General features: G+C 47.7%; 1 protein-coding gene across 1 annotated transcript in view; it reads left to right on the forward strand.

Moving 5' to 3' along the window:
- Positions 1-19534, forward strand: part of LOC105448769 (GATA-binding factor C-like) — a 79284-nt gene that overhangs the window by 19745 nt on the left and 40005 nt on the right. Inside the window, exons 3-4 of the mRNA XM_011687513.1 lie at positions 1886-2524; positions 8858-9003. Coding sequence (XP_011685815.1) covers positions 1886-2524; positions 8858-9003 — 785 coding nt within the window. The remainder of the gene's footprint in view (positions 1-1885; positions 2525-8857; positions 9004-19534) is intronic.

The following is a 19534-nucleotide window of genomic DNA, read 5'->3' on the forward strand; positions in this document are numbered from 1 at the left end:
GCATCCGCAAATTTGCACGGATATTAAGAACGCTGCACTTTCCTGGCTGACGGCGAAGGATGGGGATCGGTTAATTAGTCGTCGTCGTCGTCGTCGTCGTCGTCGTCGTCGTCGTCGTCGTCGTCGTCTTCGTCTTCGTCGTCGTCGTCGTCGTCGTCGTGGTCGTCATTGTTGTCGTAAGATAATAACCGAGGCTAATTAATTTGATGCGTTATGAGCTCTCTGTACCGTCATTAATGACGACGAGGTGACCGTATCGTCGCAGGATGGCCGTAATTGCCCATTCATTTTTGTCCCACAAATATAACTCTAATTTTAGATATCGTAACGCCACGCCAGCTTTTTTGGCTGTTAATTATCCTCTCATTAAAGAGGTACGGCCGTTTTTACAGCGTCGTGCTTGTACACGGAGAGAATTTTTTTTTAAATTTACCCTGCAAATCATGTTAATTATGGGACAATATAGTATTTAGGCAAATTTTATTGTGCACTACAATAAGATTTCGCAGTAAAATTTTTTTGTAGTGCACAGTAAAATTTATCTAAATACTATATTGTCTCACAATTAACATGATTTTCAGGGTAAATTTTAAAAGGAAATTCTCTCCGTGTACCAGCGCACGAGAATTTCATATCTATCTCAATTTTAAACAAAAAAATGTTAGCTTTGATCTATAAAACTCGCGTTATGATTTTACGTTCTTCAACAATCCATATATCGAGAAACGGAAAGTGTGAATTGAGAACGAAGCCATGCGTTCCATTATTAGACAAAAAAAAAATAACCGGCGAAGTAACGTACGTATTCCATTATTTAAAAAAATTACCGGCGATACATCGTAAATCATTACGCTCGCTTGGCTTCCACATGCGACACGCGGTGTCTAATTCGAACTCGGGGGGAGGGGCGCAATTAGCGTCAGGCGAGCAGTGCCATTTCTCGATCCGACATTTACATAGCGCGCTTTCTTCTTGTCGATAAGCACGATAAAACGGACGGAGCGCGCGTACGTCGTCTAGCCGGGTAACGCGCGCATAACGCGATCTCTCGGCCGGCGCGGTATGCGGCATCACGCTGGCCGGACACGCTCCGTACGGTGGCCGTACAACGAAATTAAGATTGCTAATGAAGAATTAATTACGCGTGGGTAAGTTCAGCGCTTTATCGTGTATAAAGCGAATCGCGGTTAGCTTCAAACTCGATCGAAGAGTGATACACGAGACTCGTCTGCTCGTCCTGTAAGGACCGAGGGGGAAGAAGAGCCATAATACCCCAGGTTGTGCCGAGCGAGTGGGCCTCGCACTTAATTAAGACGTCTGCCGCAATTAGGTAGCCTTTACGATCGGCATAAAATCCGATCATTCCGAGCACGCACGCGAATCAGGTTCTTCGTCCTCGCGACGATCGTTCGCTACGACAGAGAGCGTCTATACACCACGTGGGCTACCATTTTCAGATAAAGCGATTCCCGATTCGGCTCTCGCACACGAGCGAGTCGCGAGACACCTGCTTGAACTCTTCATCGTACGGCGGAGTTCTTAAAAATATTTATGGCAGCTCCGGCAGCGGCAATGAAACTCGCTTTGATAGCCGGCGAGCGATCAATCCCTTAAATACAGGATACTTACTTTCGTTTGCTTTTACTTTAAGAGCAAAAAAAGTTCCGTCCGCATTGTGAAATATACTACTCGTCGGCGTCGTAACGTGTAATGATTTCGCCAATGATGTCAGGGTATGAACTTCGTGATGAGAATTTATTTATTTCATAAGATATCAAATGTATCAATCAACAATCCACATGTATATAGGCAATTATTTATTCGCATTTGCGTGTTGCCACTACGTTATCGCGTCTAACGTTCCACGTTTCGTTTGCTTTTTCAGCAAGGATGTCGAACAGCGGCGTGTCGAGCGGTCCTGTGAGCCAAGTCTGCCGGCCGCACTTCCACACCTCGGTTCTCCATCCATGGCTGTCCAGCAGCAGCGCGGACACCTCGAAGACACCCTGGGGATTCCCCACGACGACGACGACCACGAGCGGCACTGTGAACGACGAGAAGCCGCAGAGTCCCCTGGGATCCTCGCTGCCGACCACCACCGGAAGTCTGTCGAGTCACGGTGGCGGAGGCGGCCACCATCTCTTCTCCTTTCCGCCGACACCGCCCAAGGACGCTACGCCCGACAGCATAACCGCCAGCACGACCTCCAGCACGAACAACAACAATTCGACGAGCGCCAATAACAATAACAGCGGTAATCCTCTCTCCGGATTGGGCGGCGGTACCACCAGCGAGTACCAGGCGGCGGTCGCACACGCGGCGGTAATGGGCGCGTTCATGCACCATCAGGACGCGCTGGGCGCATCCGGCGCCAGCTCGTGCGACATCAAGCCGACGGTGATGCTCAGCCACCATCACGGGGCACCCTCGCCGCCGCATCAGCAACACAACGGCTCCAACAACGGCAGCAACGGTCCCGCCGGCACGAACGGCTCGTCGGCCGGCCAGGTGAAGCAGCGTGAAGGTAATAACCAATCTGGCAATGTGACGGGCAGCCAACAGGCGAGTGCCACGCAACAGCAGCAGCAACAGCAACAGGACGCGTATCAGAGCAACAACGGCGTGCCGGCCGGCGGTGGTGGCGGTGGTGGTGGCGGCGGCGGCGGCGGCGGTGGCGGCAGTGGCAGCGGCGGCGGCGGCGCGGCCTCGCCCTGTAGGGACAGTTACGCGGCCGCGGCCGCGGCCGTCGCGGCGGCGACCAACAGCCACCATGCCACTTCCGGCTCGCAGTACGACCCGGCTGCGAGCGCGTACAATATGTACCAGCACCTGCAGTATCCCACCACTGCCCACCATCACCATCATCATCATCACGGCGCCACCTCGTCGTCCACCGCCGCCTCGTCCCACAATCCGCACAACGGCAGTGCGGTCGCCGGTATTTTCGGTCACCACGCCGGCGGTGCCGGCGCGGGTAATGCAAGCGGCGGCCTAGCCGGCGGCCTACCCGGCGGCGCCGACTCCAAGTTGCTAGTCGGTCACGCGGCCGCGCACGGAAACACGCCGGGCTCGCCCTCCGCGCAGCAACAGCAGCAGCAAAAGCCGAGGAACAAGTCGAGGACGTCCGCCGGTAAGCGGCACGCGCCTATCACGGTTCTTTCTGTTTTTTCCTTTGGGTTTTCTTTTCTTTTCTTTTCAGTCACCTTTCTTTTCATTTCGAAATTTATTTTTATTTTTGAGTATTTGGTTTGTTCTTTTCTTACGTTCGCTTACATTTTCATACGGGAAAAGTGTTCTTATAGACAATCTTACAAGAATTTCTTTTAAACCCCTTACATCTTGAGAATGAAATAATTACATCTTAATAATTAAAATTTTTCTATTTAGAAGAAGATTAAAGTTTTTAAATTATTTTTTTGTTGCGTTGTTTCATAATTTAAAAATCTTTAAAAGCCTTAAAGCGCACTCTGAATACAACTGATAAATAATATTTTTCCCGTATAAAACGTTAATGACGAGATTTTTTTCTTGAATTATTTATCAGTTAGTTTGCATAATTGTTTGCTTCGGCATTTTTAGTTCCGCTTCTTTGCACCGGCGTCGATTGTTGAAAAACTAAAGATATATTGATACATAAATTTCAGTTAGCCTTTGTGCGATAAAATTTTATTTTATCTCAATTTTGTTTTCAATACATTTTTATATTGCATTTTCAAAAAATCTGACTTATAATATTTTATGCAATTTATATAAATTTATTATATAATTTATATATTTATGCTCAACGTAATCGACGCCAATGCGTTTTTTTTTGTTCCTGATTACTTCTCCTATTACACTTCTTATTAATTCTTAGTTTTATTTAACTTTAAAGATATTCTTCGTTTACTTTTTTATAAATTATTTTTATCTTGCTTGTTATTCTCCTTCGCTTGATATCCAGTCGATATTACCTTCTGAATATCGGCTGGACATGTAACGAGCGAGAGAAGCTACAGACGGGATATTTATCAATTTTATTTTATTATTCGATTTTATTTTATTTCCTCTTTTTTTTATATTTTAATTTTAACCGTGAGCTTTCGGTGGCGGTCGTCTTACGCTTAAAGTTCGTTCAAAACACGTTCTTTCCACCCGTTTCTCTCGTTTTTTTGGACGAAGCTGTGTCACAAATAGAAAGAAAGCGAAAGAGAGAGAGGGAGGCACTGATTGTGATTTTTTGTATTTTGCCTCACTGATGTGTTTTTTGCGTGGCACCCACTCGAGAGAGCGAGCGTGAAGCACCACACCCGATTTTACGAGATGAAACACGATATATATGTATCTATATATCCCTATTCATATAAATACGCATACTGACTTTCCTCCCCCTCACACAGACACACACGTACATACACACACATATATATCGTACACACTCACACGGACCCACATATATATGCGCAAAGACAAAAAATATATGCGAAGAAGCACAGGTTCTTTTTTCGATGTGGTGTGGCTAGCGCTGCATTTTTGTTTTTGTCACGGCAAAGCTCCCTCTCAAAGAGTCCACGGACCATTTTTCGATGGCGTATTTACCCTCGGTAAATAATTTTTTTCCTCGTCGCGCGAGCACACGCGGGGCTGGGTCGCATTCGTCGCGGATTCGCGCGGACAATTTTCACCCGTGTGTAAAGTACGATCGCACGTAACGCGTGACGAGAATGTACAAAGTAGTTCTCCGATCGATCGAGCTTTTTTTTTGAGAAATTGTGCGTTTCTCTCGGTAACGTCCGCAGCATTGTATTATCGTCGAAGTGGATGATGCCGCGGAGGAAGGAGGTAAGGAGAAGGGGGGGAACGAGAAACGGTTGAAAAATGCCGGATACGCTGATTGCGGTAATAATAGCTGGTTGCTCTCCAGCGTGGCGCGGCGGCGGCGGCGGCGGTGGCAGCGGCGGTGGCGACGGCGGCGGCGGCGGTGGCGTGGTAAAAATCCCAATTCCGGGAACAATGGCCCCCGGCTTCGCGCCATGGAAGCCCGCTAATTGAATCGACTTACGACACACACCGACTATACTAGCCGCGCGCGGAACCTCCCGGATGACGAAGAAGAAGCCAGACGGCGGCGGCGACGGCGGCGGTGGTGACGGCAGCACCCGCGGCACCGGCGGTTCATTTTAGCGACGCCTACCGCGATCGCCGAGAAAATCGCCCGTAAGAAGGCCACGAAAAAAATGGCTCCCGCAACGCGCGGAGCATCGGTCGAGGTGACGCTTGAGAGGTGTCGATTGAGCAATATGCCTCCTCGCGGGCGAGCGGAAAGCAGGCGGTAGACACGGGATTGGCAAATATCCTTCGCGCGTGCGATGGGAGGGAGGTGAGAATGAGGTGGAACGAGAAAACTTGATGGATACTAGAGATTTCTTCTCCGTATGAACGAGCGAAAACATGGAGCGACTTTGGTCCCTCAGAAGAGGGCAATTAATAATAAAATCATATAGTCAAGCGAAGGGAAAGTATAGTGAATGACACTGCATTGATAATAAATCGTGCGGGCACGGAATCGAAGGCAATGAATAATAACAATACATTAGATAACTTTTGTTGAAAATAAGTTGATACATTAATACGCGTTACGGGCACATTTTCAGTCAGTTTTAAATAACATATGAGTCATAGCAATGCCTTTTATAACATCGACAAATAAATTAGAAGCCATTCGCGTGTTCGCGCTTACAGTTGATGAATTAATGAGACCCCGACGACCAGAGTTATTATCAAGGAGCAGAAGCGTTGCGGAAAGTTCTGTTAGGTTCGAAAGGATCGCAAAATTACGGGCAATTAGCCGCGAGAAAGAGAAGAAGGACAATAGGTGGGAGAGAAAGAGATAACCGTGGGGCAGCGCAAAATTCGTGACGGAACGCCGCTTCTTTCGTATACTGAATCATAACTCGACCGTTGATGGCAGAAGTGGCATGGGACAAGCAGTCGCTTCCTTCCTCCACTTCGCCGATTTTCTTCGCGCGCCAACGACCACCGGGTGCTACCTAGGCTACTCCGGCCCTAAATAGCCCTCGCTCGTTTGTTTCCGTGTTAACAATAGGTGTCTGCCACCGGCAAACATTGTAGAATATTTACATGCAAATTTTTTCAATTTTCATCATCCCGAATTATTAAATATAAAAAAAGTACTGACATAATGACAAAAAATAAAGAACACTTGGCGTAATAAAAATAAAGAAAAATACAATTTTTTTTATTTCGGCGGGAACATTTGGATAGATAAAAATAAAAAATGATTCCAAATTTTGCAGCAAAATTTTGCCGTGGTACGGTATACCGTTTTTATCAAGCGTTTCGTGTTGTAATCCGGAAAGCTTCGAGAAAGTTGAAGCGGAAGCGGTGGTCTAACGAGCGCTTCGTTGCATGCCTGGCGTTAAGGTCGGAGGTGATGTCGAAAATGGGAGCGATACCAGTCCCTTTGGGGTGAAACCGGCCATTTTAGCGTCACCTTCTGACACGAGGACTATATTTCGAGTAACGACGCAAACGAGCGTCACCTCGACGTTTCGTGGCTGATACCCATCGCCTCTGCGTCGGTGTCAGAAACTGTCCGCCCGTTCTCGCCCCGCCGTTTACGAACCGGATCGATAGCCGGAGAAGCGTCGGTATACGAGGAAATACGCGCAGCCGGAAATTATTACTGGAGCGATATATAAATCCCGAGAAGCGGTGAGCATTCTATTATCGACGAAATCGATCGATAATAAATCGCTAATCGGAATAAAAAATTTATTCCGCAAAAAGGGTGAAACCGCCACTGGCGAATAAAGTAAAGATGTCGATTGAAAAGTAATACGGTAACCTGCAGAGAGAAGATCGGGATGTAATCGGCAATCACCGAGGCGTCGTCGAAATCAAATCGGAAAGCGGCGGAGGGGATCAAGATTGATCGGGTTTATGCCGCTCTGTTATTGTCTGGCATGTGAGAAGCCAGGGACTCGGAGGATAAGCAATCGGCGGTAGCCGTGGGCGCTCGTTATCACCCTCGAATCTGCGGGTCGGCAAGACCCGAAATCGAATTAAAACGCCGCGGAGGAGTGGACTCGGGCGGGTCCTTTCGAGATCGATCTGCGGCAGCGAGACGACAATTAGACGAGCGTTAAACATAGCGCCTTCTCCCAGGCCAGGATCTCGTCTGCCGATGCTCTACCGTCGCGCCTTCCTCCTCCTTCCCCCCCCTTTGATTTGCATCTCGCACGCGTGTAACGACAAGCCTGACGAAAAGACTGACGTTCGACTGCTCGGATTCATCTACACGGCGGACTACTCTCGTAAACGAGCCGCTCGCGTGTCGACAATTACATGCGACCTACGTTACGTGTGTGCCAGAATTATCCCGCCACCGTCAAATTTCGCGTTAAATTGAGGTCGAGTCATTAATCAGCGACGCGCGGTTCAATCGATATCGCGCCATCATCGGCACGACATCTTTTTGGAATTGATGCGATTCCCCCCTCCCTCCCCCCAATTGCGTTATAAAACAAAAAAATTATATCTCTCGCAGGATAAATTACACTACAGATTTTTAATACAATAATCAAAACGCACACTAGCGATAGAAATCAACGAACAGAATTGACCTAATCGCGTGGTAATACCGAGGGTGGTTTTTACGAGGTGCCGTTAAGATCGTTCGACAGCCACTGAACGGAGCCGTTTATTAGCCGTACCTCGAATCGCGCCCGATCGTACGATCGCGTAACAATCGACAATTTCGGTCTCTCGTGCGTCAACGAGGGACCCGACGACGCAATTTAATGGCAATCATTTTCAGTAGCGGCCGATAAATCTCGGCTATATCTCCGCGGAGGACGCAGCTCGGAGGACGATTCGTGAAACGCGCATTTCGGGAGAAGTGATCCTTATCTCTCCACGATTTCCCTTCTTTCTCCTCTCCTGCAATCCATATAGAGTCGCGCGTTGCGAAAGATCTGAATTTATTTTCTAATCCCCCTCCCACGGGAAGGGGAGCGCTCTATGCTTATTGTGGAGGATTAACGATTCGATCCCTTAAGAGACATTTAGAAAATAAATTTGGCAATCAGCTTCGAGCAATACCGTTTCCTCGTGTCGTCCGTGCCACAGACCAGGGGGAAACGAACGATCGCGCGATTTCCTTTCCTTCCTTCTCCCGTAACCGCTTCTTTCTCTCGCAGTGTCCTTGGGACTAACCGACCGCACTAACGTAAGTTTCGTATATCCGTGAATCCTGACAAACGCCCGTGGTCTTAAAGAGACTCTGCTTTTGCTCTGGTAATCGCTTGATATTGGTATGTCTGCAACTCTGCATGCGAATTCTTTCTCACGAGTCACCTGACTGTTCGCAAATCTCTCTGTAAACGCACGTTGATTCACCGAAGTCGAAACTAGATTTTATTACGTTAAACCAATGTCGTTTTAATACATTCATGTTATGTATATTTATTCCACATGTGTATAATTTGTGTAACTTGAAGGTGTTAACTGACGAGAGAAAATGCCGTTTCGCGAGATTATGAAAATGGTATAGACAAAATAAATGGAAAAGTGCAGACGCGGAAGTGGCATTTTCGCATTAAAAAAAAAAAATTCTTCAAAGTATATAACGATAAGCTTGTACGAGAGATTGAGAAAACGACGAGTGCCCCTTCGCGCGATCAACGTGCTTCCGTGTTCGCGTGGGAAACGTTAGAATCGAGTCCTCGGGCGAGAGACTCGCGAGCAGTTCCCACTTTTCTGACAAATTCGATCTCACGTTTCGCACGCGAACACGAGCGAGTAATACGCGCAAGTGCGCCGATATTAATATATACTTTTCGTTCCGTCGGGGTAGAGGGTCGCGAGTGCGTGAATTGCGGCGCCACGTCGACACCCCTTTGGAGACGAGACGGCACCGGGCACTACCTCTGCAACGCCTGTGGGCTTTACTACAAGATGAACGGTCAGAATCGACCCCTCATCAAGCCGAAACGCCGCCTGGTAAGTACCTAAGCTGCTTCAGTTTCTTAGACGAGCGAAACACGAACACACGACGGTATTATTATTATTTCCGTCAAGCTCGATGGCAAAAACGATTAATCAGACGATATAGAGATTAAATAGCAGGCAATTTTATTTTTTCCACATTCGAGATCGATTGCTTCTGATTAATAGGCAAACACTTGTATGTAAATTCACATGTAAATCCCGCTTTAGTATGGCTGTAAATTAAGTAGAAAATTATGTAAAATATTGAAAAATGGTATGGAAATGCATATAGTATTTTACGCGATAAAAACCCGATACACTTGTCGATACTTTGTATATTGATATCTCAATCAGCGAAAAAAATCCTACGTCTTCTGTCTCATTCGTAAAAGTGCGTCCTTGATCGCTTCCTTCGTGCAAGCGAGACACACATACTTAATTAGCACGTACATATAGCAAAGAGAACCAAGTTATGCGTTTCTCGCGGTGTGTAGATATAGTAATCAGAATGCAAGATAAAACAAGGCCAAGTTAATTTCCTGTACCCGCTGATTAATATACGCTCCGCTCCTCTCCGCCGTGATTAGCAGCGGCTCCGTATCGCGACGCGCCCCGCTGATGGCGGGTCGGGTGATTTTCGTGCACGTTGGATCGCCGTCTACTGTGTACCGGAGAACGCGCCTCGCAATAACCTTCGTTAACGAGGAACATCTAGAAACACCTTCACGTCGGAAGCGTCGAGACCCCGCGATCTAATCAATTTCAAACTGATCGTTTCGCGAAGCGACGCGACTGCCCGAATAAATTTCCCCGCGGGCGTGGTATTTTATCGTGAGACGGGCAATTTTTTTCCGCGCGACAAGTCGAGTCTCGGACACGCTGCGAAATAGGAATTCTTCAAATTCGAATTAAATAGCGCATTTCAAAAGTTATCGTAGACTTGCACACATTCCCGTATATAGAAATCTGTATGTAAATGTTATCTAAAAAATGAGTTTAATAAATTAGAAAAAAAAGAATACATTAATTTATATGTATTAATGACACACATATTAATCATTAAATATTATCTGTATTTAAAAAAATTAGAGAAACGATTTTCACGAGCACGTCTTCAATCGCGTTTAGAGGCAGCGGCGGAGTTCTCTATACATATCGGGTCGCCGCCAGTTTCGATCGATATCACGAACGGTAGCCGGAGGTTTCGTGCGATCGGCTCGTAGAATTCGTGTGAACTCGATCTATTTTTGGCGACTCCGGCTAGCACCTATGTAGATGGAGCAGCCTCGTCCGAAGTACCGATGCGGAAACTCGATACCACCGTGGTGGCTCCGCTTCCTCTTCCATCGTTCGGACTCTCCTCCCAACTGCGATTCGACCTGACTAAACACTCACGAAAATTCGCGGAATCGATCACGAAACGTCCGTTTTATGGTTTACACTTTCTCTCTAATCTGTCTCTCTAATCACGTATTCGAACTCTAACTCTCCTTCTTTTTTATTGCGCCGCGTGGTTGAACCGCTTGCCAATATTTTTCAGCGCGCGACGCGCAATTTTTTATCGCGGATTTTACAGTCGTAATTTTCAAATATTGATGCGAAAGACGAGAGATCCCTTTCGACGGGGACGTTCTTAGAATACTCGCGAAGGGTGTGCGTGTCAATGCCATTCGACTAAGCGATCCGAAAGGTATCGCAGCGATTAAGAACGCAATCTCCGTGAAATAAAAAAAGATTGTTAGGCCAATTAGATGGCCAGATGCACGCTCGCGGTGCACACTTTCACGAGTGTGTGTCAACCCTCCCCGTTTCTCGAGATCGCGAAGATTCCGCGCGCGGCTCCGCGGCGTTCCAAAGGCGAGAAGGCGGCGTCCTCTCATCGAGAGCTAGCGACGCGAGAGATGCAACGAGAGCGGAGACCAGCGCGCGGCGGCATAGCTCCTCCTGTGCAGAAGCGCGCACATTGACGTTTCACTATCCCTCTCGTTATCGCACTTTCTCCCTGCTGTGCGCGATAGAGCAAGGCTGATGGATTCAAAAGTTTTTCACCGGCCGCCGGCGTCGCCTCGGCGAAGTAATTATATGCCGGCCGCACTCGATGCGTTCGTTAATTGACGAAGTTTTACAAACAGCATCGCCGCACCTCGGTAACACCGTGTAATTTTCCGCGGCTATCTTTTTTTCTCTTTTTTTTTTGTTGCTGCTCGCTCAACGCATCGCGATCACTCTCTTTCGTGAAACGCGCAGAGAGCGTGCGCTGCGATTTCGCTCGATCGAATCGCGCGCGCGAATCTTAGACTCGTGATTTTTCGGAGTAGAGTCGCTTCGACGGATTCGGCACGTATAATTTCATCGCAAGTCTCTGATTGTGTATATATGCAATGTACATTTCCGCGGTTATTCAACTATCGAGATATGTAAGGAAGGAAAGGAAGGTCGAAATTTGTCGAGGAATCAATCATTAGAGTGCGTCAGAAAGAGGGAGAATGGGGCGTTCCACTTAGAGCCCAAGTTACACATCTTACCGCGTTGTGTATAATTCATTTGCTGTCACCGTTTAAACAAAGGCAATCGTTTCGCGAGTTCGCCATGACGACCCGTACAAATATTCCGACGCGATGATGAACCGACACGCCCACCCATCATTCATCCGCGTGACGCGCCGGTGTGCGTGCGTGACGTGCGCGCGTAAAAACGCGGCCGGTCGATAAAATATGTATCGATTTAAAGCAGTGGGCGTACGCACGTGCGTGCGACACTTTCGGCGTTTTCCGTAATTTTTCCCTGCCGCGAGAGAGAGAGAGAGAGAGAGAGAGAGAGAGAGAGAGAGAGAACTCCAAGACACCCCTTTTTCCCTCTAATTCACCGCGCACGCCGCTTATCCCTCTTTACTTCCGGATTAAAAATTCATGCGGCCACTATATTGTCATAGCCGAAATTCATCCCCCGATTGCCGGTTGTCCACGTGAAATGACGGCCGATCGTTCGCGATGATCGATTCCCAATCAGTGATGCCGCGCAAAGGGAAAACGTTACGAAAATGTGGCCCATTTATTATTCAACGATTAGTACCTAGATATGAAAGTACATATAGCGAGAGATTACGATAGCTTCATTTATTGCAGAACTGAATTGAAGACAGAATTAAACTTTCGTGTCGCAGGGGGAGGAAATCGAATTCTCGTATAAGAGAAATTAATTCTCTTTAAAGCGTACATAAAGCAAGATATTAAGCTTGTTTCCAAAAAATACGTCGGACCTATAGTCACTCACGTTTCAAGTATCAAAGTATCCCAGTTGGAAAAAAAAAAGAATAAGAGGGGGAAAGGCATATGCCTCCGTCGCAATATGTTTCATTTTTAGCGTGCAGCGTTCGGCCGGTTTGAATCCAGTCACAGATGTGTCGCCGAAAAACGGAACGCAGATACGATCTGGGAAACAAAAGGCGGCCACCAGGTATACGCGCACGCGGGTGTGCACGCGGCCCGCCACCCCGTATATAATAAAGTCGTGGCATATATTGCCCACCGCTCTCGTGTCTCCTCTTCCTCTTTTGTGCGTATTGAGCTACACGGAAATTCCGCACACGCATACGCACGCACGCACGCACGCACACGCGTGCGCCGTGAACTCCTGCGACGGCGAGGTTTCGATCAGGCAGATAGCAAGGGTTGCAACCCCCTCCCTCCCGTTGTGACCGACGTCCGCCATGTTTGATCCTTCAGGAAGATAAAACGCCGGCTCGAACAGCTGGGAAATTTTCGTTTTTTTTTTAACCTCTTTCTCTCCCCTTAACTCTCTCTCTCTCTCTCTCTTTTTCCATCCCGCCTCACCCGTTCTTTCTCGCTGTTCTTTCTCCGTTCGCGCTCTAAGGGTGGCTTACCTACCCATATCTTCGTGTACATGCGCGGGGTGGAACATTGCGCTCATGTCGACGATATGGCGTCGACCTGCCGTTCCGTGAGAGAACGCGCGGAATACGATAAAATAATTTAACGCGATTCTTAGCAGTAGATATTCGTTGAATCATTTAATATAATGCAATTAGAAGCATTACCAATTGATATATATGTAAATCTAATTAATATAATGATAAAATTTACGATACTCTTTTATCTACAATTAGATGTGTACCTTAATGAATTTAATATTTTCGCCATAACGCACATGATTATCATTTATAACTTCATAAGTGTAATACGTTATTAAATAAGTTTGGAAACGATAATTTTGAACATGAAATTTTTAATCAAACGATCCTCCTCTAGTAATTAAATAAAAATGGATGAATTTTTTCTCATGTGTTTCCGTTTTGAAAATATAAACATTTTCATAATTCATGTTATTTTCGGATTTCTATGATTCCGAGAATTATTTCCGTACACACACGTGAGAAAGTAATGCGGAAGTCGCGGATCCGCTACCGGAATCAATCCTCACACGGAGAGAGGTGATCTTTTTAGTCGAAGTCGCAAGCCGCGAGCTCTCATAGTCGCAGGAGAAAAGGAGGAAGGCGTAGCGCGAAGGAGAGAGAATAACTCTCTGCGCGCGGAGTCGCTCGTTAACGACTGTCCTACACGCTCCCCTGCTTCTCTTTTCTTCTCTCTCGTCCTGCGGCGATGCTTATCTGCGCCCATGCCCGGTCCGTGCCGAGCAACGCTCGTCGAATTACGGTCCTCCAGGCGTTCCTCGGCGGGCACATACCAGCAGAAACTGCGCTGCCATTGCTGTAGCAGAAACAGCAGCCACGGCGAGACCAGTTAAGCTCCCGGTTGCTAAGGACGATGCGGAAGAATTGGAGACTTTATTTGTAAGGAAAACGTTTTTAAAAATAGTCGAGAGAGACTGCACGATTAAATTTAAATGATCCTGACTTTGCCTCGCGAGGAACCTCGTTTTGCGTGAGGAGTTAGAGCTTCGAAAACTAATTTCAAATATCTTACATTTGAACGTCAGAGACGAAAAGACGTCAAGATATTTTCGAGGAAACATTTCAGTCAAGTTCAAGAAATGGTGAAGCCGAAGAGTGACCCCGAACTTCGCGCGGCGCGATTTTATCTTCTCGACTCTTCCAGGTAGCCAAGATGGCGCGTGACCGAGAAAGAGAGAGAGAGAGAGAGAGAGAGAGAGAGACGAAAGAAGAACGAGGATCGTTCACGGGAGTAAAGGGTTATCCTCATCGATCTTCACGCGGAAAATGAATAGTGCGCTCTGTGTGCTAGAGTCGAAATTGTCCCGCGCTCGCGCTTTGTGTCCCCGAGGCATTAAAGACCTCTTCGTACGAATGAACGAGCCGCGAGTACACGAGAACGAGTCGGCCAATGACTCTGCATTCGTTTACTGGGATTTATTTTTTCTCGCTGAAGCATCAGTTTAAATGGCATAATAATTGAGCGTGAATTTTTAATGGCTCTTGATGACTTGATAGAGTGTCGTTACGATCTTCCTAGGGAGTCGCGTGGTGGTTATGCAGGCAGGTATATTTTTAGTGGGGCGCACTCGCGCTTTCAAGACTTCGCGCACGCCCTGGCGTGTCACTTACGGGTGACGGTGATTGAACGTGTTTAAAAGAAAGAGGGAAAAAAAAACGTGGCAAGAAGGAACTTTCGCGGTCTTTTCGTACTCGCCAAGTGCGCTCTCGCGATTCTCGTAAAGGCGCAATGTAATCCGGGCAATGACTTGGAATACGTACGTCTTGCCGGTGCGCGAACTCGATTATTCCAGCCGCGTGAAAGTATAATTCGCGGCGGCGCGGCGACCAGCCTCGTGTTTTTCGCATGCGCGCGCCGTGAAAATTTCCCTTCGCGTTCGCTTTTTATACCAGAACAGACACACGCTCCGGAGCGATGAAAATTTCCACATAATGCACCGCGCGCCGGTGCCCGGTAATTGCTCTCATGACTCGTCAACGTTACGGTTTAATTCATGCGCCGGTATCCCGACAGTCGCTTTAAATAACTTTTCGATTTTTTTTTCTTCGGTCCGGTACGTGCGGCAATTCTCCTCCGTTAACTCGCGAACCTGTTCTGGATCATAGATCTTTTCTCTCAAAGTGTCAGTTTTAAATTTTCGCCGGAAAGGCCCGCCTTCCCCCGATTAATTCGAAGTAATTTATGAAATTTGATATGTCGATGTGAAAAATTATATTCGCTAATTTCATTTTACGCGTTTACAGATTACTCATTAATTACGAAAAAAAGAAAAGCGATTCACTCTCTTTCTCGCCGAGTAAAATTGGAAAAATCCCTCGATGGAATCGTAAATGAAAATCCGCCAGTGGTGCGTTTTTTTTCTCTCGTCACAGACGAGAGTAAGCGTCTCCGACTGTGTCTTATGGTGGTCTATGAGCAGCATTCGCTGCGTGGCCACGTCGGGGGCAGCAACGGCGACTGAATTATGTACCAGATGCAAATACCGCCGATTGTTCGGTGCCGCTGGCGTCTTCCATCCATCTTTCAGCTTCCTTGAAAATTCCGCTCATGAGATACGGGATTTGCATCCCGTTCACACTTTGAATACGACGCGCTGTCCTCGCAAGCGAGATCGGCACTCGCGCGTCTCTCTTTCTCCCTATTCTCTCCATCTCTTTTTGCCCGTCTCGTCGAATCCCGTTTCCTTCCTTTACTCTCTCGCGACGCCCGATCGATGCTCTCTTATGGCGCCTCCAGAATCGATCGACGATCGAATCTCGATCGGCGATCGGAGAGGATTTACACGACCGTGGAACGCTCCTCGCGAAACAATAGCACCACGAATTCACGATTTCTCCGCGAACAAAAGAGCTCGTATACGTATCGTCTCGATCGATTGATTCGTTATTACATCCCACTTAACTATAAGATACAACTATTACATGCTGTAATATGTGACATATATATATATCGTAATACCGAAATTATTGCGTCATAACAATTGTTATATTTCAAAAAATAATAACTTATAAACAGCCATTTGAGGATCTGAATTCGTTTACAATCATCTTAAATCTCTTATATTAATTTCATTCTGCTATTAGACGGTCGAAACAATTTTATTCTTGATAACACCAAATTTATTTATTGATGATAATCGATCCATGATAATCGATCGAACTGGGCAGGACGAACGTGCTTCATGCGCCCCGTTTTCAAAAGGTTTTAGTATCCTTTTCGACGGTGTTACGCGCGTATAATTTTCGATAGAGAGCGAGAACGAAAGAGCGAGAGATAGACGGGCCAATTAGATGGGCGTGTGCGCGGACCAAACGAAATAAATTCAGCAAGGAGCAGGTGAGAGAGGGAGGGGGGAGGAGAGGGGGCGAGGTGTGAGAGAAGGGCGCGTAACGAATCGTCGTAACCTATTAACTTGTAAATTGCTTCCGACTGTTGGAGCGCGCGCGGCGCTCCACTCATAAATTCGCGAAATAAATCCCGGGGCTTGTCGCCTCGGTAAAACGAGACGCGTGACAAAGTTATTGGATCCCGTTAGCATAACCGAAGCAGTAACCGAAGACCGATTAGATACTGCGCCGCGATAACCCCAGTAAAATATCGCGCGACTTTGCGTCAGAGAGGACTAACGCGTTGACAGAGTATAATAGCCTTGTTGGATTTCCCGTTTATACGCGAAAACGCAGAAGCACAGAGATCCAAAACGGAGAAAGCGTCGAGCAAAGGGCGAGATAAAATCGTGAGACGTTCGGTCGACGTACATGCGTGATTATTTATTGCGCGTCGGTAGGCCTCAAAAATCGAGCGGATCGATGTCGATTCCACCAGGCCGGAGCGCGAATGTATACAATATAAGCGTACGACGATCCTGTCTATTCGCCCGGCGAGACACGATCGCACACCTCGATCATTATTGACGCCGATAATTCAAAGCCGGTTGTTTGCCCGGCACCGTTACTCCGCGCGCGCGCGCGTGTGTGTGTGTGTGTGTAACGCACTTTTCTTTTTCGTCCCGCGGTTACACGGCTACTTAAGATTCGGTATGCCGCGATTGGACGGCCGTGGCCGGCCGTCCGACAAGCCGATCGATCATCCGCTCTGGCCCAAAGAAACAATTGTTTCGTCGATAGAGTGCCGCGGCTCCGCTCTTCGTACGCGCATATATTTATAGCCCCCTTAACTCTTTTTAACTCGTTCGCGAAGAACGAGACTTCAGCGACAATTTCTCGCAGAAGGATTCTAGCCTGTAAAGTTGACGTATATGTATAGTCTACATACAACGAATGAAAGGTTGTACTTGCAAATCATTCTTCACCATTAAACTACTAAATAAGTGGAATATAATTTGGAATTTTATGAGTAGCAATTATTTAATTTAATAAACCAGTGAATAAGTCCGTTGCTAAAATATACAGCTGCAGTGTCAAAGTAACAGAGCTGAGTCCCTCCTGAAGAGATGGACTGCCCACAAAATACCTTTAATAACCTTTAATATCTTTAACAATAATCTTCTCGCGATAGCGCCGCAACGCTGACCGCCGGAGCCGAGAAAGCGCGCAGAAAAACTTTTCTCGCGTGCGCCCATCCGCCCGTCGTCGATCCGCCCGAGAAAATGTTTCGTCGCTGATGCTAACGCGAAGGCTCGCTGCTATATACGCGGTGTCGAATCGGTGTGTACGTGTGCTTTCCCTCCTTGTAAGAGCGTGAAATTGTTTCGCGTGCGAGAGAGGCGAGTGCGAGAACGGACGAATTAACGATTTAATCGCTCCGCGCGCGAAGCGGTCGCCGCCGATATCGGCTCGTGAGTTATGCAAATCATTATTCAAATCGCGCCGCGGCTGTTGTTATACTGTGAACTCGCCCTCTAACGAAGCTCCAATCAATTCTACCTACCTGGCGAACACTATAACGCACACGTGGCAATTGCGTCGGTGAAGGTGGAGCGGCGGGGGAGAGCGGCGGCGTAAAATTCGCCGCGACCGCGGCGCGGCGCGCCGGCGTATATGGCGTGCACGCGCAGGTGCGCGCCGCTATCGCGTTACACGCTTATCAGCCGAGGGAAAGAGCTGCACCGCTTACGGACGTAGACAAAAAGTTTCCGGCGAAAAACACGATTCCGGCCGGCGATCTACTGCCGCGGGCAGAAAGCACGACACGAAGGAATTGCCCTCGAGAACGGATTAATTGTTAACTATTTGTCTAACATCGGGTATACAACTCCGAAACACGGAGACGTATGTAAGCGTATAATAATCCGCGGATATAGGCATTAAACCGTAAATCGAGCGGTTTCGGTTACTGTCGAAGAGACCACAGTCGACGCAGCACATTTTTTTTCCTCCGCTCCATCGTGAAAAAGTGTCCTGTTTTCCCGAGTGCCCACGATTCCTAATCCTTTCCCATGCGAACCCCTCGGAACGCCCCTGTATATCGACGGCGGTTTAAGGCACCGCGGCTTGCCCTTTATGCCCCCGTCTGTCAGGAGAAGAGAGAGGGAGGGGGGGGGCGATCTTCCTCTCGTTGAGGCAGAGACGAGAGGATTCCTCGCCCTGATTCCCCAGGGCAGCTGCGCACTCTATCATTGGTCGCGATCTCGGTGTATCCCACCCGAGTCCGGGAAACGGACCCCTCTAGCAATCAAGGACCAATCCCATCCCGCTCGTGTCCCGTTGCAGCAGGAGGGTAGCAGAAACCCCGCGGCCGTCGTCGCCGCCGCCACCCTTCCTTCATCCTCGCGCACGCTCCAGCTTAGACGAATTCCTCCCTTCGTGCCACCCTTCTCGCGAACGGACGAGAGAGAGACTGAGAGCCGTGCTATAGGTGGGAGATTTGACGGTGATTTAGGAAATGGTGGCGCATGCTGCGGGCGCAGGAGCACAGCGGGGAGATGAAAGAGGGGAAAAATGATTTATTTATGTATTTTTGTTGGCGAAACTGTTAGTTAGAATTGGTTGGGATTATAACGGAGAAAGGCAAATGAAAATGAATGGAATGAAAGGTAAAGGCGTTGAAAGTTCGAGAATGCAGATTAGATGTTTATATTCTCTCTTAATTGGAACGATAAATATACAGACGCAAGGCGTGCGCGCGTAAGCGTGTGTCAGAGATTTAGATTCTAACCGCGGAGCAAACGTGTGCTTTATTATTAATTTGAGCGGATTCGCGGCATTTCGCAATTATGCGAAGCTACAGATACGGGAACTGCATGAATATTGGCTCCGCGGCGTCCGAATTGAACAGTATTGTCCCAGACAATGGCAACACCATGAATTCCAAGGGTAATCGCGTCTAAAGATGTGCTCGTATTGTGCGAGTTAATCCAATAGCATTACGACTAATACCTCTATCAGTAGTCGCACCCCTAATCCCACCCAGACACGATTGGGAGTAACGATTTCCGAGGTCGTACGATTTCTCCCAAAAATTCTCCGGCTTTTATCTATCTTTTACGTCCCATCGAGTATCGATCCCCGGCTAGAATCGGCAATCGACTACGTCTGAGAATCGGGAGAAAAACGCCAATGGGGAGGGAAAAGGGTCGCGCGGGTCCAATCTTAAAAGAATCGTCCTGGAAGTCCATAAATCCTCCGCCGGGGCGCACGAGTACGATCGCG

This window comes from Wasmannia auropunctata, unplaced genomic scaffold, assembly GCF_000956235.1.
Source record: "Wasmannia auropunctata unplaced genomic scaffold, wasmannia.A_1.0 LD336078.1, whole genome shotgun sequence".
In the NCBI taxonomy this organism is placed as follows: domain Eukaryota; kingdom Metazoa; phylum Arthropoda; class Insecta; order Hymenoptera; family Formicidae; genus Wasmannia; species Wasmannia auropunctata.